The 26,960-nt window shown below is 37.1% G+C and overlaps 1 protein-coding gene, 1 non-coding gene and 1 pseudogene across 2 annotated transcripts in view; 1 reads left to right on the forward strand and 2 right to left on the reverse strand.

Moving 5' to 3' along the window:
* Positions 1-1,086: 1,086 nt before the first annotated feature.
* On the reverse strand, positions 1,087-1,188 carry LOC144254038 (small nucleolar RNA U13). The gene has a single exon (XR_013343412.1). It is a non-coding gene; the product is annotated as a small nucleolar RNA U13 (small nucleolar RNA).
* Positions 1,189-8,957: 7,769 nt separating this feature from the next.
* Positions 8,958-9,251, reverse strand: LOC113194431 (mitochondrial import inner membrane translocase subunit Tim8 A pseudogene; annotated as a pseudogene).
* Positions 9,252-11,576: 2,325 nt separating this feature from the next.
* Positions 11,577-26,960, forward strand: part of Fbxl2 (F-box and leucine rich repeat protein 2) — an 87,598-nt gene continuing 72,214 nt past the window's right edge. Inside the window, exons 1-2 of the mRNA XM_026405414.2 lie at positions 11,577-11,626; positions 22,026-22,087. Of these exons, the coding sequence (XP_026261199.1) occupies positions 11,624-11,626; positions 22,026-22,087 (65 nt within the window). The 5' untranslated portion in view covers positions 11,577-11,623. The remainder of the gene's footprint in view (positions 11,627-22,025; positions 22,088-26,960) is intronic.

The raw sequence follows: 26,960 nt of genomic DNA on the forward strand, positions 1-26,960 counted from the left end.
ACCATGATCAAGTGGGGTTCATTCCAGGGATGCAAAGTTGGTTCAACATATGAAAATCAATAAATGTAATCCATCACATCAATAGACTTACAGATAAGAATCATATGATCATGTTAATAGAGACAGAAAAAGCATTCAACAAAATACAGCACTCCTTCATGTTCAAACCACTAGAAAAACTAGGGATATTAGGAGCATATCTCAAAATCATAAAAGCTATTTATGTTAAGCCCCAAGCCAACATCATTATAAATGGTGAAAAATTGAAAGCATTCCCTCTAAAACTAAAACAAGACAGGGATGTCCCCTTTCACCACTTATATTTAACATAGTTCTTTAAACACTGGCCAGAAAAATTAGACAGACCAAAGAAATTAAAGGGATACGGATAGGAAAAGAAGAACTCAAATTAGCACTATTTGCTGACAATATGATTCTCTATACCTAGAAGACCCAAAAAATTCCACCAGAAAACTTTTAGAACTAGTAAATTAATTCAACAAAGTAGCAGGATATGAAATCAACACCCATAAATCAAAGGCATTTCTGTATTTCAGTGATAAATCCTCTGAAAGGGAAATGAGGAAAACTACCCCATTTACAATAGCCTAAAAAAATAAAAAATAAAATACTTGGGAATCAACCTAATGAAAGAGGTGAAAGACTTCTACAATTAAAACTATAGAACACTAAAGAAAGAAATAAAAAAATATCTTAGGAGATGGAAAGATCTATCTTGCTCTTGGATAGGCAGAATTAATATTGTCAAAATGACCATACTACCAAAAGAACAATACAAATTTAATACAATTCTAATCAAAATCCCAATGGCATTCCTCATAGAAATAGAAAAAGCAGTCATGAAATTCGTCTGGAAAAATAAGAGACCCAGAATAGCTAAATCAATCCTTAGCAAGAAGAGTAAAGCAGGTAGCATCACTACACCAGACCATAAACTATACTATAGAAGAATAGTAACAAAACCAGCATGGTATTGGCACCAAAATAGACTGATAGACCAATGGTGCAGAATAGAAAACACAGAGACTAACCCACATAATTACAGTTATGTATATATTTTTTTCATGTCAGACGGGTAATGTGCCAATGTCATAACAAGGTTTAGAGGGAGGCACATCTCACACAAGAACGTGAATACCCAATCACCATGCTTATGAACTGAAGGATCTACACTTATCTTGTACTAGACAAAGGTGCTAAAAACATACATTAGAGATAATATAGCCTATGCAACAAATGGTGCTGCGAAAACTGGAAATTCATATGCAACAAAATGAAATTAAGCCCCTATCTCTCACCAAGCACAAAACTCAACTGAAAGTAGATCAAGGACCTAGGAATCAAACCAGAAATCCTTCGTCTAATAGAAGAAAAAACAGGCCCAAATCTCCATCATGTCATATTAGGCCCTGACTTCCTTAATAACACTCCTATAGCTCAAGAATTAAAATCAAGAATCATTAAATGGGATGGATTCAAACTAAAAAGCTTCTTCTCAGCAAAAGGAATAATCAGTGAGGTGAACAGAGAGCCTATATCTTGGTAGCAAATTTTTACCACTCGCACATCAGAAAGAGCACTAATCTCTAGGGTATATAAAGAACTCAAAAAGCTAAATACCAAAAAAAAAAAAAAAAAAACCCCAAACAAATAATTCAATAAATGGGCCAAGGTACTGAACAGACACTTCTCAGAAGATGATATACAATCAATCAACAAATTATGAAAAAATGTTCAACATCTCTAGCAATTAGAGAGATGCAAATCAAAACTACTCTGAAGATTTCATCTCACTCCAGTCAGAATGGCAGCTTAAGAATACAAACAACAGGCTGGAGTTGTGGCTCAGCGGTAGAGCGCTCGTCTAGCATGTGCAAGGCCCTGAGTTTGATCTTCAAAATGGTCATTTTGACATTATTAATTCTGCCTATCCATAAAAATAAATAAGTAAAATAAAGGTATTGTGTCCAACTACACCTAAAAAATAAATATTAAAAAAAATAAAGAATACAAACAACAATAAGTGTTGGCAAGGATGTGGGGGAAAAGGTACATTCATACATTGCTGGTGGGACTGCAAATTGGTGCAGCCAATACAGAAAGTAGTATGGAGATTCCTTGGAAAACTGGGAATGGAACCACCATTTGACCTAGGTATCCCACTCCTTGGTCTATACCAGAAGGACTTAAAAACAGCATACTACAGGGACACAACCACATCAATGTTTATAGCAGCACAATTCACAGTAGCTAAACTGTGGAACCAAACCATATGCTCTTCAGTAGATAAATGAATAAAGAAAATATGGTCTATATATATAATGGGATATTACTCTGCAATAAAAGAGTATAAAATCATGACATTTTCAGGTAAATGAATGGTGTTGGAGAATACAATGTTAAGTGAAAATAGCCAATCCCAAAAAACCAAATGCTGAATGTTTTATCTGATATGAGGAGGCTGATTTATAGTGGGGTTGAGAGGGAGAGCATGGGAGGATTAGACGATCTCTAGATAGAGCAAAGGGATGAGAAGGGAAGGGAGGGGGCATGGGGCTAGAAAAGATGGTGGAATGAGATAGATATTATTACCCTAAGTACATGTATGAATACAGAAAATGTGTGAATATACTTTGTATAGAACCAGAGATATGAAAAATTGTGCTCTATATGTGTAATATGAATTGTAATGCATTCTTCTGTCATATTTAACAAATTAGAACAAATTTTTAAAAAAACCCAAGATACTACAAATATAAAAAACAAAACAAAAAGGTACTGTAGTTGTCAAATATTTTTTCTTACTGGCATATAGATTCTGCAACTGCTCTATATATTAGGGTTGAAGAAATATAAATACGTTATAGATACATAATGATGACCAAGTTTCTTCCTGGCAGAGAAAGAAGTTTCAGTTTAAAGAAGGAATGCTGAAATTAAACCTGTTGTACTAGATCAGAAAGGAAATAATCAGTAGAAATTCATGGTTACTTGATATATATATATATATATATATATATATATATATATATATATATAATTTATGTACACACATATTATGTATACACATATACATACAGAGAGAATACACAGATTAGCACACACACACACATACATGTATTTTCTATCTCTGTCCACTTGGCTGGCCTAGAAACTTGGTCTCCTAGTAGCAATGAGTATACCTGAGGCCCAGATCTTGATTTTTAACTACTGGTTTTCAGTAAAAAGAACCAAAGTTCTTCAGAGAAGTGGCTGATTATATGGCTGAGTCAAGGAAAATATAAGATGATCCTGGAACACATTTTGGTGCTGTATATGACACCCACTTGTTGGTTACTTGGCTGTCTTGATCATCAGATACTATCACAGTGCTCACATTTAGGTAACCCTTGTATAGGAGCCTAATGCCATGTCATGATTCTTAAATTATTCACTTTACTTGATCTCATCATATAGGCATTGTATTATCTCTCATATCATCCCAAGGCAAAAATGGGTGTGTATAATACAACAAGCTATTTTGAGAAAGAGAGAGAGAGAAAGAGAGAGACCACATTCACATAATTTTTATTACAGTATATATTATAATTATTCTATCTTATCATTACTTTATATCTTGCTATGCCTAATTTATAAATTAAACCTTATCATAGGCATGTATATACAGGAAAAACACACTATATATAAGGTTTGGTACTACCCATGGTTTCAAATATTCATTTGTGATCTTGGAATGTTTTCCCTGCAGATAAGGGAAGATTCGTGGCTTTAAATAATATAAGGCAAAAATTGACAAAGGACATAAAAGAAATTGACATACATAGTGAAAGTTTTAAAAAACACTTGTCTCAGAAATCAGTAAAAGTAAAGATATAAAATTGGAATGACTAAGTGAACAAGCTTGATCTAATAGATAGAGTAATATAGCAGTATGTATTTGACTGAGATACACATTTTTTCAAACACATAAAAAATTCCCTCAAATCAGGAAAGGCCAGAATTGACAGCTACAAAGTCTATATACTTTGCAACTATAAAGGCATTAGTCACATAAGATAAAAATAGTACCCTCAGTGTTATGCAACAGGGCATCTTTGCCCCAAATTATTCATATAAAGATTTTAGGATGCTGCTTGACATTCTTTAAAAAATGAGTCCTTGGATAGGCAAGAAGCCTGGAGCCTGGAGTCACTGCCTGGCCCTGCCAGGACTCAGAGAGTCCTGCCTCCCACATCCAGATCTGACTCATTAGAATGAGTGTCCAGGCCCTACCCAACTCTAGGAGCTGGTGAAGCAGACCCTGCTAAACAACAAGGCCTATACTATTCCTGCCTTAGAGCACTTTCCAAAGTGCTCTTTCTACAGTTGTTCGAGGAGGCTTTCATGGAGTATCATGTGGAGATCCTGAAGAAATTGGTGCTGGCCTACCCCTTCATCTGCCTCCCTCTGGGGTCCCTGATGAAGATACTAAATATAAAGATCTCAAAATTGTACTGGATGTGCTTCTTGCCCAGAAGTGCAAACCCCAAGTGCTGGATTTTGGGAATGTGCATCAGAACTTCTGGATCATAGGATCCAGAGCCATAACTGCCACCTACACACCAGAGGCCATATCAGAAGCAAACAGTGAAACATGGTCCAAGGGTAGCAAAGCAGCCCTTGAAAATATTCATAGACCAAGTGAAGGAAATTGCCAGGGATGAATTATTCACCTGTTTCTCACTGTGGGCTGTGGAGAGAAAGGCCGTTCTCTGGGTGTGCTGTAAGAAGCTGAGGATCAATTCATGTTTCTTCTTCAAGGTTCTGCATGTTCTGCAGCTGGACTATGTCCAGGAACTAGAAATGGATACTTCCTGGGGTCAGGACAAAATAGAAAATTGTGTTTATTGTTACCTGAGCAGGATGAGCACCCTTTACATATTTCATTTTACTAAAATAAGTCCAGAATTCTTTCCTTCCTATTCATAAAACAGGTGGCATTCCTACAAATAGAGCATCCACTTGGGAAAGCTGGACGATCTCTAGGAGCTTTGTAAACAAGATGTCTTCTTTCTTCATGGAGCACTGCATAAAACGCTCAGAAGTCAGAACCCCTTGAAGACTCTCTCATTGAGTTCAAGCCCGCTCAGGGAATCAGAAAAAGCCTCTGTCCTAGAGTCCAAGCACCAGTCAGCTGAAGCACTTGGACTTCAGGAGATTCTCAATGAAAGAGATGAGTCCTGAGCCCCTCTGACTTCTGTAGAAAGGTGGCAGACATCCTTGAGACCCTGGTCTTAGAGAATTGTGGGACCACAGACTTCCAGCTGAGTGCCATTTCTCCAGCCCTTGGAACCTTCAGCTTTTATGGGAATCACATCTTCATGTTTTCCCTGAAGAACCTGCTGCTTGATACTGCTAGGCTGATCCTCTTAAGACAAAGTCTGTACCCTGCCCTTCCGGAGTGCTTGATGATATCTCCCAGGTTTGCAAGGGTGAAATCAACCCTGAGAAACTTGCCTAGGATTAGATGTTTCTTGGGCTGGGCTGGGGATGTGACTCAGTGGTAGAGTGCTTGCTTGACAAGCATGAAGCCCACACACACACACACACACACACACACACACACACACACACACAGATTCTCTTGTAAACTTCTCTGATTTGGTGCATATGCAAGAATCCCAAGTTTGAGGACAGTCTTGGCAACTCAAAATAAAAAGGGGTGGGGATGTAGCTTAGTGATTGAGTGTACCTGCCTCAATCCGCAGTCCCTTCAAAAAATGGTTTGGGGTTGGCCTTCAGGTTGGGATGGGTATCAGATCTCCATTTTGCCATCTTTTTCAACTACATGTATAATATGTATATTACATATAGTCTTTTAAAAAAAATTTAGTTGTAGATGGCACCATGACTTATTTATTTATTTTTAAAAATAATTTTATACCTTTATTTTGTTTATTTATTTTTTAATATTTTTTGGTTGTAGATGGACACATATCTTTATTTTATTTTTTTATGTGGTGCTGAGGATTGAATCCAGTGCCTCAGACCTGCTAGGCAAGTGCTCTACCACTGAGCCACAACCCCTGCCCTCTTTATTTATTTTTATGTGGTGCTAGGGATCAAACCCAGTGCCTCATATGTGCTAGGCAAGCACTCTACCACTGAGCTACATCCCCAGCCCTATTTTGTATTTTACTTAGAGACAGGGTCTCACTGAGTTGCTTAGGGCATTGATAAATTGATGACAATGGCTTTGAACTTGCAATCCTCCTGCCTAAACCTCCTAAACCGCTGGGATTACAGGTGTGCACCACCATGCCCAGCAACTCCCCAAATAATTTTTACAAATTTTACAAAAACTTTAAGGATCAGAAAATTGCTATTTCACATAATATATTCCAGAATATAGAAAGCATGGAAAACCATTTCGGATAAAGCACATACTGTTTCCATAAACATACAACACTTCTGACAGTAAACATGCATTTTTTTCCCCCACACCAAGCAATTCTCCAACTCTCTGGACCCCTGCTGAGTGTCCCACAATTTAATCCAATTCTGACATCACCTGGAGTTGGCATCAGATTCCAAAAATTAAGGGCTCAGTCCCACAAGACTGTCTCTGACTTCACAGGGCTGGGGTTGTGGCTCAGTGATAGAGAGCGCTCGCCTAGCAATGTGCAAGGCCCTGGGTTCGATCCTCAGCACCACATAAAAATAAATAAGTAAAATAAAGTTACTGTGTCCAACTACAACTAAAAATAAAAATAAATAATAATAATAAAAGACTGTCTTTGACTTCAGATTGCCCAATGCAAGACTGGGCCTTCTCTATTCTTGACCAACTGGCTACAAGTAAGGTTATTCTACAAACTTTTTGTCAAGTATGATACTTTTCTTGAATGCTTCTAGCAGAACTCAGGATAACATTTGACTTACATTCCCCAGTTTATTATAAAGAATACAACTGAGAAGCAGCTGATAAGGAGAGGTGCCTAAGCAAATGTATGTGAGTTGTGAGAAGCTTCTGTGCCCTCTCCACATGCATCACAGTCCCAACACCTCCATGTGTCTGCCTGGATCTCATTAAATCTAGTTGTTCTGAAGTTTTTATAAAGAATAATCTCTGTCTTCCTCCCCACCAGTTTGCTGGAGGTTGGAAGGTAGGGCTAAAAGTTCCAATCGTCTTATCTCTTGGTCTTTCTGGGTTAGCTAGCCCCATCCTGAGGTCTTCTAGGATCTCCACCCTAAGTCATTCATAGGCATAAACTTGGATGTGATAAAAAAATGGCACCTTATGAATAACAAAAGACTCCCCTGTTACTCAGCAAATCCCAAGGGTTTGAGCCTTGTGTCAGGAATTGGGGACAAAGAACAAAAAAATTTTTTTATTATATCATATATTTAACTTATTTTATGAGGTTGGGAAAATCTTATCACAGATATTGAATATACATAGCAAATATGTGTGTCCATATCCCAATTCATGTGTTGAAACCTAACCTAAAACAACGGCATTAAGAGGTGGAGCCTTGGGACTGGGGCTGTGGCTCAGCGGTAGAGCGCTCGCCTCACACATGAGAAACCTTGAGTTTGATCCTCAGCACCACATTAAAAAAATAATAATTAAAAAAATAAAGATATTGTGTCCATGTATAACTAAAAAAAATATTTAAAAAGAGAGGAGCCCTGGGAGGTGATTAGATAACGAGAGCAGAACCCTTACAAATGGTATTAGTGTCCTGAGAAAAATACACTCCAGAAAGCTAGCAAGTACCTTCCACCATATGAGAACACAGTGAAAAGATCCACCTTTGAACCAGGCCTCCAGAAGTGTGAGAAATACATTTCTGTTATTTATAAACTATACAGCCTGTGGTATTTTGTTGTAGCAGCCTGAAAGGCTAACTCCATAGTAAAACAAATGAACAAATAAACGAAACCACTAAGATAGATGGCAACCTCACTTACATAGACACAAAAATCCTAATTTTTTAAATATAAAAATATTAATAGTAGCAAAACAGATCCAGCAGAATTATAATAAGTACATTATTTTTTCAGAGTAGAAACTTTTTATTTTAATTGTCAAAAGAATGCAGTAAATTAAATCTATAATGATTAACATCAGGCATGCATCTCTACTTAAAACTGCTATTAGTTTCTGACAGAGCTAAATGATATAATTTCTTTAGGCACCATCTTTGAATTTTTTTTTTACCCTGATGTACAGTACAAGTTTACTTCTTCCTATAGGTTTACTTCTTCCTGTGGTCGTCTAGTAATGAGAATCATGTTTACTGGTCAGATTCCTTTATAACTAAGGCTTCTAGATTCTCAGGCTGCCTGTACTACCTTGAGACCATATTTTAATATAGATATTTTTAAGTAAATCATAGTAAAGGGGAGGGACACAACCTAGAAAGCTGAAGTGTACTGTATAAACACTCCAAAGATTTTTTTTTTCCCAGCACTGGTAGTCAAAAACTAGACAAGGAGGCCAAATTAAGTACCAAATCACACTCTCCCACTGCCCTCTTTTCAGACACAAAGATCTCCCTAAAAATATGAAATAAATTCACACAAATAGAGATTTTACTTATGAGATCCCAACATCAAGTTATAGAAAGCAATTCCACTATCAAAATTATAGCTGTTAAGGAGACCTTGAGAAAAAGCAGTCTTATATTCAGTAATATGCAGCTAATGGTTTTCTGTCAATTATTTTTACAAGATTAACATTAAAAACACAACCAAATACACATATGACCCTCAAACCCCACACAAAACAATTGGTCTTTGTTTATTCTCAGATGACACGATGTCCCACAAGTGACCAAAGGCGGGGGGTGGGGGAGTGGGGGACAATGCCCCATAGTCAATTCTTCAACTATCCCATCAACAGCTCTTCCTTTCTTGAACTACCTTCTTTTTCCCAAAAGGTAATGCTGAGATCAGTCAGAAAAGCTTTCTGAGAAGACTGGCTTGGATTTCTGGGTCTGTTCCAGTCGATTCAAGATGAATTGGCTCGTATCAATGAAGCGTTCAACGCAGTTCACAAAACAGGCCTCAGACCGACTGTCCAACTTTGGCCCAGGCTTGTCCATGCATTTCTCCCAACAAAGTCCAGTCATCTGGTGCACCAGCTGCTGGAAGCGCTGCTTCTGAGTTTCCACCTCAATGAAATGCTGCAACTTTGGGTCCACTGTGTCCAAATTGGCCACCAAGGAAGAAGAAAAGGAATCCATCCCAGTGTGACCACACTTGTGACAGGAACTCTGCGGCAACTCCAATGGTAAGTAAACTTTAATTGCTGAATATAAAAATTATTGAAATCATAATAATACCTATCCAAGTAATATACTCATTAATAAATTATTATTTTTCTTTCTTTTTGAGACTAAATCTATATTGGTCTTGAATTCCTGGGTTCAAGTGATCTCTGCTACAATGCTCAACTAAAAAGTCGTTTTTTGGTTTTTTTTTTTGGTGCTAGGGATTAAACCCAGGAACTCATGTATGCTAAGTAAGCACTCTCACTAAGCTATACTCCCAGACCCATGACTAAGTATTCTAAAAACAAGATAGGGTTAGATGAGACAGCTTGATTGAAGTGAAAGTGACTGCAGAAAGATATTTTAGAAGAACAATCAAGGTTTCTGTGAAGATGATATTGGAGGAGATAACTGACCTGTGTCAAGTGGAGGCCTGGGCTGTGTATAGTACTGCAGGAAGAATATTCCAAGTAAAGGAAGCAGTTGCTGAGGCTCTTCAGTAGAATGGCATCTGGCATGATAAAAGGAACCTCAAGAAATAAAGTGTGCTAGTTAGGTGTGAATGAGGCAAGAGTAATAAGAAATGGGGTGAGTGCAATGAACAAGACTTTTATCATGTAGGATCTTGCAGACCATTTGAAGCATTTGCTTTGTTTTTTCTAAATAACATGGGATGTTACAACAACAACGCTGTTGTGCATACTGTTGAAGGGAAGATCAGCAGCACAATATCTTAGTCAATTTGTGTTGTTATGACAAAATACCACAGATTGGGTAATTTATAAAAAATAGAAATTTGTTGCTGACAGTTCTGGAGCTCGGGAAATCCAAGAACAAGGCACTGTCAGTTTTGTGTCTGGTGAGGGCTGCTCTCTGCTCTCAAGATGAAGCCTTTGTTGCTGCATGTTCCAGTGGGGACAACATTGTGTCCTCACAAGGCAAAATAGGTGGAAGGGCACAAAGGGAATGAAATAATTCTCTCAAGTCCTTTTATAAGGGTTCTAATCCCATCCTGGAGAGCAGAGCCTTCATGGTCTAATCATCTCCTAAAGGTCATCTCTTAATACTGTTGTACTGGAGATTAAGTTTTAACATGAATTTTGGAAATGACACAAACATTCAAAGCATAGTACACAGAGACAGATTTAGGCAAGAGATGGTGGTGGGTGGTGAAGGTGAGAAATGGATAGATTTAGGATTTATTTTAAGGTAGAATCAAGAATAGACCTGGAAATGTGGCTCAGTGGGAGAGCTCTTGCCTAGGATGTGGGAGGCCCTGGGTTTGATCCCCAGCACTGATAACCAAACAAAAATAAATTGTTAATGGACTGGAAGTGAGGTATGAGGACAAAGAGAAAAATTAAGAATTATTCTCAGGTTTTTGTCCTAACCAACAGATCAACACTGTGAATAGTAGAAACATTTCCTGGGGTAGGGAAGACTGGGGAGGTTTATTTGGACTGCATTAAGATTGTAATGCATAGGAGGAGAGATGTCAGGTTAGCTACTGAATGTTCCTTCCTCATAGAGTTAATGAGCTGAATTTAAGAACAGCTTAAGTTCTTAAACTTAGTTTTTTTGAAAAACTAAATACTAAAAAATCCAAAAAGTTACTGGCTGATTTAATAAATTAGAGGATAGCCACAGTGCCATTCCATTAATTTGTATCCAAGATTTCATGTTTTGTTTTGAGATGAAGATCTTGCCATGTTGCCTCCTCATATTTCTGGGCTCAAGGGATCCTCCTGCCTCAGCCACCTGAGTAGCTAGGACTACAGGTATAGCCACTGCAACTAGTTTAAGATAATAATTTGAAACTGAATAGATTATAACATAGTCTATATGGTTTGCCACCACTTTTAAAGAATAAAACATGATATATTTTTATGGTAAGCTTAGAAGCAGACAGACTGGAAAATGAACGGTGGCTACCTCAGATTTTGGCGTATAGTGTGGTTTTATTATTTTTAATTGTTATTGGTAATTTTAAATGTCCTCAATAGTCATGTTACCTTTATAATTCGTTTTTTTAAAGAAGGAAAATCCACGAAGGTCTCTTTCAGCTGGGCAGTCTGCGTCTGGGTCACCTGTCAGGTGAGGGGCGTCCAGGTGATCCGGCCAAAGATGCACCAGATGCAAAGTGGGAGAGGAAGAGTGGCGTGGGGGGCGAGGTGGGCGGTCCGAAGGGCAACGCCCCTGTGGGTCACGTGCTCGCCGGACGCCAATGGCCGCCTCGGAGCCCACCTTGAGGATGGGGCGGGGCGCCGGGCTGGCGTCACCAGGACAACGGGCGTCGCCGGCGCCGTGTGACTCCGGGCTGTGGGCGCGCTCGCGGTCGTTCGGCCATGGTGAGTCTGGGTCCCGCGTGGGCCTGGCAGCCTCGCCCTTCCCCGCCCCGGCCGGGTCCTCGCGCCGCCGCCCGCTAGGCTCGGGCGGGCGGTGCCGGGGTTGCGAAGAGGCTGGGCCGCGGCCTGCGGGACTGCTGGGAAGGGCAGGGCAGGGCAGGGCAGGGCAGGGCTGGGCGGGCCCGGGGAGGGGGAGACCTGGGGTGCCGAGCGCCTGCCTGCCAGGGGCGACCGCGATGCTGTGTTCTCTGCGGTTGGGTGTCTGGGTCACATCCCGGACCCCCACCCGGTGGCCCGCCGGCGTGACGTTATTTGGCCCGAGCGAGCCCGGGAAGCCACACAGAGAGGGTGTGGTTAAAAAAAAAAAAAGAATCTATATGAATGTTATATATGTTTCTATTTACATTGCAAGCTATGTACTTCTAGTCTTATTTTTATGCAGTTATATAAGTGGCATATAATATGCATTTCTTTCAGATTTATCGTTCTGATAGATTTTCTAGCATGTGGAAATTTATAGTTTTGGAGAAACCCTTGTGGTTTTGTAAAAAAAAAAAAAGGGGGGGACTTTGAGCTGGAGGCTTTTTTTTTCCCCCCTGGGTGCAGCACCCTCACTAAGGGATTTAATTAATCCATAATTAGCACATTGTAAACGTCTTAAGTCTTTACCTTTGCTCAATAAACTTGAGAGATCGTGGGCATACCACCTGTCTACAGTAAGCTCTTTTGAAAGCCTAAGCTTCAGGGAATTGCCAGAGGTCGTGCCAGAGGTCTCCAAGTGGTGTAAAAGAAGAGAGGAACTAGACCTCCTTCTTGGGGACACGCCCTTGATGTAGGATATTTAAGGGGATTGGTAATAGAAAAATGCCTAATTTTAAGAAACAGTTTTACAGTTTTTCCCTTTTCTTTTATCATGAGTGATTAGGTGGAGATTTGCTTTTTATCTGCAAGGGTTAGTGGAAGTGCTGATAAGCTGAGATGCAGGGTACTGCCCAAGCACAGTTGGCCTTCCCTAGCTGACCTTTTTATTTATTTTATTTTTTTCCATAACTAAGAGGGGTGTTAGTAAAAGAAAGTGATAGTCTGTACCTCTCCTTGACTCTGGAGAAACAACTCCCAAGTGTGGCCTGTTGATAGCAGGAAAAAACATCACCCACAAATAACAGTAATGACATCTTCATTTTGTGTTTCTTTTGAATTAATGGAGCTGGCAAGAGTTTCAGAAAGTGAATTTATAGAAATCTAAGCATTTAAAATATTGTATCAATTTACTTCTATGTGGTATGTGAGAAAATCTCATGCAATCATAAACAAGGAGAAAGGAAGAATATCTAGGAATTGAATTTTTCCAGCTTTGTGAAGTCTCACATTCCTCCTGTTTCTATTTTCCTTTTATTTTTCCAGTCCTCCCATATGACCCACAGTCTACTTCACTCACTATTGTGGATTTTAGAGCTTTAGGTATTCTACCATAAAAATGTTCTACAGTACTTTTGTACTAGCGGTTGCTTTGTTGAACTTGGAAATGCTTTGCTTTCTGTATATTTTTAAGCATGAAGAATCTAACTCACAGAAGGGATTAAATTGATAAAATGCATAGGCTTCTGTGGTGGGAAATGGTTAGTACTGGAGGGAGAGAGATGAAGAGGCTGCCTATGTGGTCCCTGAAACTGTTTGAGTATATTTACTTCATTAAATGCTTGAATCTAAATGTACCACTTTAACAGTTGATATAAATGATTTTGCACATTAATTTTGGAATTCTACTTATTAGTGAAAATTTCATTTGTTTCTACTGCCTCAGTAATAATGACAATATTTGTGTATATTCTTTGTGTGAGACATTTTTTAAGTGTTTTATATGTCTCAAACTGTAGCAGCCCTGGGAAGAAGATGCCATTTCTCCATTTTAGAGATGAGGAAACTGAGACAGAGTTAAAGTAACTTGCCAAGATCACTCAGCTGATAATTGAGCCAGGTTTCAAAATCAAGTGGTTTGTTTTAGAACCTGCTTATGTGATTATTGGATTGTTCTGTAATGTATAATGCATCATATGTTCTCTAATGTGCCATATATGTTTAAGAAGTTAGTTTTCTTAGCAGGTGCAGTGGCACATGCCTATAATCCCACCATTTCGAGAGGCTGAGGCAGGAGGATCACAAGTTCAAAGCCAGCCTCAGCAACCTAGCAAGACCTTGTCTCAAAATAAAAAACAAAAAGGGCTGGGGATGTTGCTCAGTGGTTAAGCGCCTGTGGGTTTAATCCCTGGTACCAAAAAAAGAAAGTTATTTTTCTTTATTTAGCCTTTAAGGTTGAGCAGTTGTGAATGATTTGTATTTTGGTTTTTTGGCATTGGGCTAGATGTTGTAGAACAGAGTAGGCATGCCTAACCTTTTTCATTCCTCTCTTACAAAGTTGAAGTGAAAAGAAATTAGTGAAAACATATGATTAGATCAGCATTCATACTCACGGCTGTAACAACACTTAGAGTTTCTCCTGTCAATTTCAGTTCATGTTTAGGAATTGGCATTTATTTTTGGTGAATTATAAAACAGTGTTTTACATGAAACCTTTCAGATGTGGGGAATGAAACAGTGCTTAAAATTTGAAGTACTGCCTAGCATGCAAGAGGCCGTGGGCCCAATCCCCAACATTGTGCCCGTTATAAATAAGTAATAATATTTTCTGAGATTTTTCCTAACAATTTTTAGATTTTAGTTTTTTCTTCTGTAATTGTTACAAACAGGAGTCAAGTTGTTGCTTACATTTTAATTCACTTGAAACAAAATATATTGGAATATATCTATTCCTTGTTACCATTAAGGTTTTGCTATTTAATACTTGTTAAGGCATGTCTGTTTTTAGAAATATATAACACATTTTAATTCCTTCTAAGACTTTTCTCCTATTTCAGCATTTTCCTTTCTATATTTATAGTAAGGACTAGTCAGAGGTGTTGAGGGAAGACTTCACAATAAAATATTTAATTGTAGTTTTTCACATTAAAGTGATATTTTATTTCTTTCTGTGCTGGGGATGCAACCCAGGACCCCATGCACGTGAGGTGACCTCTACCACTAAGCTATATTCCCAAGCCCCTAAAGTGATTTTCTTAATTCAGGATTTACAAACATTTTGGTCTCTGCTAAAACATGGTATAGTTAAAAGAACATATATGAGAACATTAATAAGATGAGATCTTATTAAAAGATCATGAAAAGCCAGATGAATCTATATGTTAATTTTCCTCTAGGGTGGCTATGAGAGGTGGGGTGGAGCAGGGAAGTCTAGTAAGCAGAAGAGGACACTTGGGAAAGATTTTGTGGACCCAGAATCAAGGTTCAAACCCAAGCTTCCCAGTTCTGTCCAATAACTATATTTCCATTGATTTTTCCCCTGCTATTTATTTATTTTTTTGTCCAATAACTATTTATTGTGTGTTACTGTGTGTTAGTTTCAGTTTTGAGCAGTGGGTATCCAGCAGAGGATGAACAGAAGGCTATGCTCTCATTGAGCTTACATTCTGATTACAGGAAGACAGATAATAAACAATTTGATAAGGTGGTGAAAGTGCTCTGGAGAAAAATAAAGCTAGGTAAGAGAGAAAGGGAACTAGGGGAGTGAGGGGAGGGAGGAACTGTCTTTAATATAGAGTGGAAAAGAGGCCTGATAAGGTGATACTCAGCAGAGGATATATCATGGGACTGCCTGGCAGAAGAACAAGTTGGAAGAGGACACAAGTCATATGTCCTGAGGCAAGAATGTGGCTTGCAGTTAAAGAAAAATCAGCTAAACTTATTGATTGCATGTGGGCTGGAATGACAGTTAAGAATCCTGAGGAACGTCAGCTACTGATCAAAGCTGTACTTACTTGCCAACTCTTTCCCATGGGCCTTTAGTGAGTAAATAGGTGTAGGAGTTTGGAGACAGGGAGCAGAGAAAGAGCATAGAATGACCCACCTGAGGTGGATGGTGCCTGCTGAAGGATGAAGGCAGGACTGGAAAATTGTTAAAAATCCCTTTGAGGCACTAGAGACCTTTACAAAGTATAAGGCTGGGGCTGCCACAGGCTGAGGGCATAATAAGAGAACTGATAAAATTTCCTCTATGGCTATTCAGGTTTTTATTGTGCACAAGGCAGTAGCTTTCAGAAGGCAAAGTCAGGATAAGAGGCAGAGATCTCCCCAAGACACATAAAACTGATGGTGCTACTGGGGAGCAAAGACAACTCCTCAGTTGGTAGCAAGAATGTGGAGGGAGGAGAGGAAGATGGGAGGAAGGGGGTGTAGGTCTCTCACAATTCAGAGAGCTAGCAGTTATATGGTAAAGCTCAAAACTGTGGTTTTGCTGGGCGCAGTGGCGCATGCCTATAATTCCATCAGCTCAGGAGGCTGAGGCAAGAGGATCGCTAGTTTGAAGCCAGCCTCAGCAAAAGCAAGGCACTAAGCAACTCAATGAGACTCTGTCTCTAAATAAAATACAAAATAGGGCTGAGGATGTGGCTCAGTGGTTGAGTGGCCTTGAGTTTAATCTCTAATACCAAAACAAACAAACAAAACCCCCCAAAACTGTGATTTCAACAGTGCTCAGGATTCCAACTTCTCCTGAAGGTAATTCTGATTCCATCCTACAATCATTTTAGGCTATTCATGAGTTCACTCTAACTAACATAACAACATCTCTCAACCCAGCTCAAGTACATCGTCCTCTACCTTCATTCCCCTGGCAACTACTGAAGGTTGAAAAAGGAACTGCTTTTACAGAGATAATTTGAAGAAGGAGCTATTTTTTATGGAAGCAAATTACTATTCTTTTACATAACCATACTCTAAATTGAGACATACAAAGAAACAAAAATATGACCCCTGGTCAGGAAAGAAAAAACATAACAGAAACTCAGTGATGGGCCAGATGTTGAACAACATGGGTAAACAGAGAATTTCAGCAAAAGATGGAAACTATATAATGAACCAAGTGGAAAAGCTAGAAATGAAAAATTCTTTGATGAGCTTAGTAATGTATTGAACACAACAGAAGAGAGCATCAGAAACTTGTGAAAAGGTCAGTAGAGATCATCTATATCTAAGATCTGTGGGACAATATTGCATTGTCTGATATGTACATGCTTAGTTTCAGAAAGAGGAGGGAGACCAGGGACACAGGAAATATTTTGTGAGGTCATTGCCAAGAAATTGCTAACAATAAGGGAAGACATCTTGATTTATTCAATAAGGTCATCAGACCCCAAGCAGGATAAACATATGAAACATACGCACATACACACACACACACACACACACACAAAAAAAAAAAAAAAAACCCACTTGGGTACGTTGTAGTCAAATTTCTTAAAAACCAAAGATTCTTATAAAAGAAAACTTAAAAAATTACATGAAGGAACAATAATATTGATGATTGACATCTCGTCAGAAGCAGTACCCATCAGAGGATGAATTAGCTCTTTATCACCATAATGAAGTGCCTGTGGCAACTAACTTAGAAAAGGTTTATTTTGGCTTATGATTCTAGGGTTTCTAGTTCAAGACTGAGGGACCTTATGGCTTTGGGCCTCTGACAAGGATGGTACATCATGATGGGAGCAAGTGTCAGAGCAAATGACTCCACTCATCAGCCAGGAAGTAAAAAAAAAAAAAAAAAAAAAAAAAAATGATGAGCTGGAGTCCCATAATCCCATTTGAGGGTATATCCTAAGGATCTCTTAAAGACCCTGCCTCCCAATAAATCTAATCTGGGGATCAAGCCTTTAACTCATGGATCTGTGGGGAACATTGAACAGCCAAACTATAGCAGAGGACAATGGAATAACTTTTTAAAGTAGTGCTTTTAAAAAGCAAATGTAACCTGGAATTCTATATTTAAAACAAATGAGAAGCAGGGCCTGGTGGCAAATACCTGCTACTTAGGAAGCTAAGACAGGAGGATCACAAGTTTTGAGGCCAGCCTGGGCAACTTAGAGCCTGTCTCAAAATAAGGGCTGGAGATGTAGTTCAGTGGTAGGGCACTTGCCTTGCATGTGCATGGGAATGGGTTTCATCCCCAGTCTTAAAAAAAATTTTTTTTTCTGATAGGCAAAAGCAAAGACAGTTTTCTATACCAGACTTTTATCATAAGAAATGCTTAAAGAAATTGTGTTGAAGCAAAGTAATGATAAAGGAACCTCAGATCTAAAGGAAATAATGACTTGTACCAGGAAGAGTAAATATGTGGATGAGAGGGACCTTTTAAAAAGTTCCCTTTCTGAATTCCCATGTTCATTAAATTCATTAATTTTAACAATTAATATTGTTAAAATGGCCATACTACCCAAAGTAGTTGATAGATTCAGTATAATTCCCATGAAAATACCAGTGACATTCTTCATAGAACTAAAAAATCCTAAAATTTATATGGAAAAACATAAGTTTCTGAATAGCCAAAGCAATACTGAACAAAAAGATCAATACTGGAGGCATCCCAGTACTTGATTTTAAAACATACTACAGAGCCATTGTGACAAAAACAGCATGGCTTTGGCCTAAAAACAAGCATGTTGACCAATGGAACAATGTAGAGGACCCAGAAATAAATCATACATCTTCAGCCAACTGATTCTCAACAAAGGTGCCAAAAACATGTATTGGAATAGAACAACCACTTCAACAAATGGTGCTGAGAAAACTGGATATTCATTCATAGAAGATTGAAACTCGAACCCTCTCAGCTTACATAAAAATCAACTAAAAAGTGGATCAAAGACTCTAGTGGAAGACCTGAAACTTTGAAACCACTAGAAGAAAACATAGGGAAAACACTTTAAGAAATTGTCATAGGCAACAATTTCCTGGTTAGGTCACCAATAATTCAGGAAATAAAAGCAAGAAATGATAAATAGAATTACATGAAATTAAAAGCTTCTGCACAGCAAAGAAAAAAATCACCAGTGAAGAAACAACCTACAGAATGCAAGAAGATCTTTGCTAGGTAGTCAACTGACAGAAGATTAATATCCAAAATATTTAAAAATCTCAATATAAAAAATGAATAATCTGGGCAGGGACTATGGCTCAGTGGTAAAGCACTTGTCTAGCATACATGAGACACTGGGTTCGATCCTTGGCACCACATAAAAATAAACAAAACAAAATAAAGGTATTGTGTCCATCTACAACTAAAAAAATATATTTTTAAAAAAACGGATAATCCAATCAGGGAATGGCCAGATGATCTGAATAGACACTTCTCAAGAGAAGTACAAATGGCCAATAAATGTGTGAAAACATATAGTCTCTTCATTTTTCAGGAAAACTGAAAAACACCGCTTATTTGGAAATTAAATACTACTATGAAACAGTGAGAAAAAGAAAATGGAAATACTTTGAAATGGAAATGAAAAACAACATATCCAAACTCATGGGATTCTGTGAAAGCAGTGCTCAGTGGGAAATTTATTCTTGTGAATGCCTACATTAAAAGAGAAGAAAGAAAGAAAGACATCAAATCAATAGCTTTATACTTCAAGGACCTAGAAAAGATTAATTGAGATAATTTAGTTAGTTATCTAACAGTTCTTACAAGAGCTTGGAATACAGGAGGCACTTATTAAATGCTAGTCTCTCACCATAAAGAGTCCTCAGTGACACTACTTTAAAAATAAGTGGGGCTGGGGTTGTAGCTCATGGTAGAGTGCTTGCCTAGTATGTATGAGGCACTGGGTTCGATTCTCAGCACTGCATATAAATACATAAAGGTCCATGGACAACTAATAAAAAAATTGGAAAACAAATATAGGGTTCCACTTACAACACTATTTCCATTTCTGCAGTTTGGTGAAATGTGTATTTTTTCCATTAAAAATAGCAGATATTGCTCATATATCATAAGTTTCACATAATTAAAATATAAAAATTAGTTTTAGTATATTTGACAAATTGTATGACTATCAAAACTGTCTAATTCAAGAACATTTTCATAATGCCAACCCATTCATTAGTATTCACTGCACAGTCCTAAGCAATCACTACTACACTTTTTGCTTCCGTGGATATACCTTTTTTAGACATTCAGTGTAAGTGGAATCATATGATATGTCACCTTTTGTGTCTTTTCTTTTAGTAACATAGTGTCTTCAAGACTCATTCCTATCCTAACATGTATAAATACTTCATTTTATTGCTAAATAGTATCCTGTTGTATGGTTATCACATTTTGTTTACACATCCATCAGCTGTTGGATGTTTGAGTTGTTTTACTTTTTGGCTATTATGAATGATGCTGTCCTACTCATACAAGTTCAAGTGTTAATTGCAAATAGAATAACTGATAACTGGGTCTTACAGCAATACAGTGTTTAATCTCTTCTTTCTTCCTCCTTCCCTTCCCTCTTCCACTCCTTCTCTCCTTTCCTCTCTCTTCTCCTTCTCTTCCCACCACTACCACTACCACCACATAGGACCTCATACATGCCAGGCAAGTGCTCTACCACTGAGCTACAGTCACAATCCTTAACCTCTGTGGAGCTCTCAGATTGTTTTCCAAAGGCGACATCATTTTACATTCTCATCGGCAGTGTATGAGGGCTGGTGTTTCTCCACATCTTGCCATTACTAAGTATCTGTCTGTTTAATTTTATTTATTCACATGGATGTGAAGTATCTTGTTGTGGCTTTGACTTACACTTGCCTAATGATGAACGATATTGAACATCTTCTGTGAGTATTGACCATTTAGATACCTTCTTTCTGGGGCTGGGGATGTGGCTCAAGCAGTAGCGCGCTCGCCTGGCATGCGTGTGGCCCGGGTTCGATCCTCAGCACCACATACAAACAAAGATGTTGTGTCTGCCGAAAACTAAAAAAAAAAAAAAAAAAAATTAGATACCTTCTTTGCAGAATTGTTGATTTAGAATCTTTGCTCATCTTTCAATTGGGTTGTCTTTTTATTGTTGAGGTATAGGAGTTCTTTAAATATTCTAGGTATAGATACCTTGTCATACATATGATTAGCGATTTTTTTTCCTATTTTGTGTGATTTCTTTTCACTTTCTGTGCTCTTGTTGCTACCTTGATACCCTTTGAAGAATAAAGGTTTTAAATTTTGATGTCCAACAATCTATCTTCAGATTATGTCCTTTGGGTATGATAACAGCTATGAAAGCTTTGCATAATCTAGCAACTCAAAGTTTTATGCCAGTGTTTTCTCCTAAGGATTAGAGTTTTAGCTCTATTTATTAAGGCCTCTGATGCACATTGAGTTAATTTTTTGTGTGTGATTCAGGAAGGAGTCCAACTTCATTGTTTTGCTTGTGGGTATCTAGTTGGCTTGGCACCATTTCTTAAAAAGACTATTCTATTCACCATTTAAATTAATTTCCCACAAATGTAGGAGTTTATTTTTAGACTCTTTATTCAGTTGATCTATTGATCCTTATGCCAGTACTACAGAGTCTCAGTTCCTTGCTGTAGCTTTGTAGTAAAAAAAATAAAATAAAATTTTAAAATTAAATTTTGTTGTTTTGAGATGGAGTCTTGCTATGTTTCCCAGGCTGGTCTTAAATTCCTAGGCACAAGTGATCCTGTTTCCTTAGCCTCTCAAATAGCCATGATTATAGGTATAAATCACTACACAGTGCAACTCTGTAGTAAAATTTGAAATCAGAAAGTTTGAGTCCTCCATCTTTATTTTTCTTTTCAGGATTTTTTTTTAATCTATTTTGGGTCTCTTGTATTTCCATGTGAACTTTTAGGATCAAGTTGTCACTTTCAGTAAAAAAAGGCAGTTAGGATTGATAGGGATTGCATATAATCTATGAATCAGTTTGGGAAGTGGTGTTGTAGTATATAACACTATCAAGTCTTCCAGTTCATAAATGTGGGTATTTTTCAATGTATATCTTTAATTTTTCTGAATGTTTTATATAAGTTTTCAATATGGAAGACTTGTACTTTTGAACTTATTCCTAAGTATTTATTTAGATCCTGTTATAAATTGGATTGCCCTATTTAATTCATTTTTAGGTTGTTATTTAATAACATAAATTTGTATATTCTGTCACCTTACTAAACTCCTTGATAAGTTATAATTGATTTTGTGGGTTTTTAGAATTTTCTATATATAAGATCATATCATCTGCAAATAAAAGTTGTTTTATGTCTTGCTTTTCAATATGGATGGTTTTTATTTCTTTTTCTTATCTAATTGCCTTGGCTAGAACCTCCAGTACAATGTAGTACACAAATATCTGAGTGTTGCTGTTTTTGTGAAAGGGTGATAGGTTTCATGAAATTAGTATCATCTTATTTGTAGGACAATGATTGAGGCTGTTCTGATCCAGTATGAAAAACATGTAATTTTTTGTTGTTGTTGATGGAGGAATAATTTCATAATTTTTATTTTTTCTTTCAGGTTTTCTCAAATAGTGATGAAGGCCTTATTAACAAAAAGTTGCCCAAAGAACTTCTCTTAAGGTAAGTGTAGATAAATTTTAGATAAAAGAGTTCAGGTTTGATTCAGTTATCAAGTTCCAAGACTATCTTCTTTCTCCCTGAGTCCATAGCATAGAAAGACAGAATTAGCCTAACCGACTTTTTGTTTTTGTTTTATAGAATGCTGTTCAGCTTGTTGTTAAATTTTACTTGGTCTAATCCAGAATGTACTAGAGTATGTACATAGCATTGGTCTGGATTCTTTTTGTAAAGTGGTAAGTATTGTAATGATCTTCAGTAGGTGCCATTGTTTTGGTATGAGTAGATAATCATAATTAATAATATAAGGAAAGATTATTGCTAAAATTATGAGTTCTTGAAGTCAGGGAGTTTTAGATGTTGTCTGATAAATGGGTTTTAAAGTAAGCACAGTTATGGTATGTTCTTACCAAGTACTTCAAATGCTGTCAGTCTCAAATATTGCTCTATTTTTTTATCAATATGAGAAGTGTGTGCTAAGTGACATGAGTACTATAAAACAGGCTTTTGTCTTTGTTTCATTACTAAATATACAGTAAATTTTATTTTGGTTGTCATTTTATCAAATAAAGCTATCAACCAACATTTGTTGGGCATGGTAGCACATGCCTGTAATTCCAACTTCTCAGGAGGCTGAAGCAGGAGGATTATAAGTTCAGGGATAGCCTCAGCAGCTTAAGGAGACCTTGCCTGAAAATAACTTATTAAAGGGGGCTGGGGATGTAGCTCAGTGGTAGAGCACTTGCCTAGCATGTGCAAGCCCCTGGATTCAATCCCTAGTACCAAAAAATTTATCTGAGGCACTGCAACTTTCTTTAGTATTTTACAATCACCAAAGAGATCTTATTTTAGTTTTGGATGCTGTTACATTTTAATTCTTAAGAAATAATTTATATACACAATAATCTTTGAGTAACCTTTGCCAAACTGTTTGTCCTGTTGCTGATATTCCACAAAACAAATAAAAACTGGTTCTGTGATCAAATAAGTATGGGAAACTATGGGTTAACAAAACCAATTCCTTGACTACAGGACTTCTTAGAGACTTAATAGGTTAATGTCCGTGGTGATGTTCCAGGTTGGGTGGTTGTGACATTTCAAACTTATCAACAATGAAACCCTCTTAATAGTCCACAGAAAAATTTTTAGGAAATGCTGACATACAATAAGAGATGGACTAAATGATTCCACTTCCTGACTGTACTCAATCTTTTAAAAACATTTTGGGAATGAGTGTGAATTTTCTTTAAATATTGGGAATAATTCCTTAATCTCTTCCTGAGTTCACCCAGAGTCACTCTGTAAATGCCAGATTACTCAACTTTGCTGTCATCAGTATGCTAGACTTTTTACCTTGAGTCAGAAACAGGGTGAGAATTTTAGCTTCTTTGTGGCAGTGATCACATTTTGGGGGCTTCGGAGTATCTGTCATTAGTCATCAGATGTTGTTTGGCACTGTTGTTATGAGCTCATTGTACTCAGTTAATAAAGAAGAAAATTAACTGACAAAGGATTGTATGAAAATGATCATATTATATTCTAATAAAAACTATTTGGATCAAAATATTCTTTGGCATCTTAGACCATTCTAAACTAAGAAAGTGATGACAAAGAAGCAATGTATAGGAATGTGTGTTTACAATACTAACTTGCAAGACCTTGGTCATGCATAATAAACTGTTGGAATCAATGTGGCTAAGTCAGGGTGCATAAATTGTCTGTACAACTTCAGGGGACACCACCCACAGAGACTGTAATATGGACGATGTCCCCTAGAATTATGCATTGCTTCCAGCCTTGTTGTGAACATTTTTCTAGTACAGGCATCAAGCTGCAAGTATGAATATTGAATTGTTACTCTGGGGAATCATAACCAGTTCAAGCAGATAGAGTACTAGTAATTCAACACTAGGGTGTGATTCAGCTCCACCCTTCTCATGAGAGCTGCTGCTATTTGTGTCTCAAGTCTACTATTTGAAATTGTTTCCCTTCTGGTTTAGTTAGATTTTAGTTTATTTAGCCATGGAACATTTTCTGTTTATACCCCAAAAGTAAAATAAATAAAATAAAAATAAATAATTATATCTCTTTCTGTAGTAGCCTGATTTTTGAACTTTATTCTAAGGAATTTTGGTGGGGGGTGTTGTTTGTTTTTGTTTCTGTTCTGGGGATTGAACTCAGGGCCTTATGCATGCTGGGCACTTCCTCTACCAATGAGCTGTACTCCAAATCCCAAAGTTTCAGTTTTTTTGTTTTTTCAAAGATCCACAATGGGCTCATCACTAGTAATAACTTTTGAATCATGCCACAAGGTTCATAAATAGATTAACATATCTTCATAGGTTTACATTTTCATTCTGTTCTTATTTCAGAGTCTGTAAGGGCAATTTAAAATTTTGAGTACTACCATAACAAGTCTTTCCTGACTTGGGAGTGTCAAAATTAACTCTAGCCATATTTTTATTTTTAAATGTTTTGGTGGCTTTTAAATGATTTCTGCCATTAAGTTAGACTTTCCATTCCTCTTACTGTCCTTTCCTTGCTATCGTTTTTATGCAAAATTTGGAAGAAAGTTTGAACCAGGTTACCTAAGTTGCCGCCATCTTCATAAGTTAATTCTACATAGCAATTGCATCCAAGTCCCCATCTAATGGACCTTAAGTCTTGATTATTTTCTGTTCAGGTAAATGATGCCTTCATATTTTTCCTGGGCTTACCCCTTTACTTTATATTGTAGACTTGTATGACAGTGAAGACTAACATTTCAAATCTTGTTGAATTCCTATCCACCTTCAATCTCACTTCATGGATGGATGTGAATTCTTTGAATTATGATATTCTTGTTTGCTTGTAGTTCAGGTCATGTTCTCTTCTGCTATTTTTGGTTGCATTTGTTACCATCCTATTAAGTTCTTCACTAGCTTTAATGCTGATGTCAAGAGAAGTCTCTCCTTCTCCTTTGAAGCCATTAACAAGCATAACCTGGAATAATATGCTTATTTTCATCTCTTTAATTTCACTTTGAATCCACTGAGAAAAATTAGTGTTTTCTTTTTATCTGATCATTTTATTGCTAATTTAAAGAATACTTAATTCACACATTTCTATTACCCATTTTCTAGTTTGTTACTGTTTTTAAAATTTTAGTGTTTCTATCCAGCTTTCACTCATAAACTAAAGATCCTCAAGTTCTATTTTTCACTATTATATAGATGTAGATTTTTTTCTCCCTGAGGAGTCAGTTATATAATGTTTATAATAATGAGAATATTTGTTATCTGTATCTATTAGTGAGTTGGATTGTCCTTACATATACTTGTTCACATTTTATTCTCTATTATTTTTGGAGCTACACTATCTGGATTGAGATGTCAGCCTTTCTTATTCATGAGTATGTGATCTTACTTAACTTACCTAACACTCTTCACCTTAATTTCCCCATGTGTGATATAGAAATAGTAATAGTTATTACATGATGGGGTTGTTGCCAATTGTTAGAGTACCTGACACTAAGTATAGCACTTACTGTTATTAGTATCATTTTTTGGATGCCCCTATGCTTAATAAATGCTATTTGGCAATGCAGTTAGTATTATTACAAATAACTGATAAGCCAAGCTGTCCTAATAGGGATATTAATATTTGCCTCTGCTAAAACTATCTCAGTAAAGAACCTGTTTATTAAGTTGATGTAGCTTAGTGCTTCATTTTATCAAGCTGAACTAATTTTAATTTCAATGGAAATTACATGTAACTATTTTATATTAGACTAACAACTACAAGAATTTAAAAAGATTGCTGATGATAGCATGACAACTAATTATTTTGTGTTATAAAAAGGCAGTCTGTTGAAATCATTCCCTTTTTTGAAAAGGATGTTTTATGCAAGTTGAATATTGGCCTAAGACTTGGATTATAAATTTTAATATCAATTTGCTTGGCCTTAAGTTTTAATTTCTCTTATGATTACTTTGAGATGTTAATGCTGAAAATACACATAAATGAGCAACTCCTGTAGTAGATAATTTAAAACATTGAAAAGACAAAGCTCTTGTTAGTCATAAATAATAATGAAAGAAACTACTTACTAGACACATTTAAAAAAATTAAACCACCATCATTTATATAATTTGCTTTCCTTTTTTCTTTATTTTTTGTGGTGCTGGGGATTGATCCCAGGACCCTATATGTGCTAGACAGGTGCTCTACCCTTGAGCTAGCTATATCCTAGTCATCCTTTTTAAACTTACAGGGATACATCACAGAATAAATACTCCGTGTTTGTTGGCTTGATAAAGGAAGATTTGATTGTCCCGACTGAGGGAACTGAGCCTTATAATTCTGGGTGATGCAAAATCAAGTACACAATTATATTTGGTTTCACAGTTTTAATAGTTGAGTTTGCAAAATGAATAGTATGTAAATTTTCAAATTTTTCTTTTCTAAAATTTATAAACCAATCCCATGAGTATAAAAATAATTGCAGTTTTTTTAATTGGAATCATTAAGGTACAGTCCAGTATTTATGTGTAATTGTGGGATCCTGGCACGCAGAGCAGTTAAGGTTTCCCTCTTGTTATGGGTGTCATTGAGTGGGTGTTCTTGCCTGCTGGTTGGTTTCAGCACTCCATGGACTTTTTCAAGGACTGGTGCCTCTGCCTCCTCCTGTCTGTGATGTCTACTACCTTATATTTATTCCAGGGCAGCCTAACAGGTAAGATGTCTCTGGGGATATGTACTGCAGTTACAAGTTTAAACATCTATACACCTAAGATTTTTCCTTTTAGTTAAAGAGGGTTTTTCTTTCTTTTTTCTTTTTTGGTTTGTTTGGTCTTCTTTTTTACCTTGCATGAGGTCACATGGGACTGAATGAGCA

This window comes from Urocitellus parryii, chromosome 3 (assembly GCF_045843805.1).
Source record: "Urocitellus parryii isolate mUroPar1 chromosome 3, mUroPar1.hap1, whole genome shotgun sequence".
Lineage (NCBI taxonomy): Eukaryota > Metazoa > Chordata > Mammalia > Rodentia > Sciuridae > Urocitellus > Urocitellus parryii.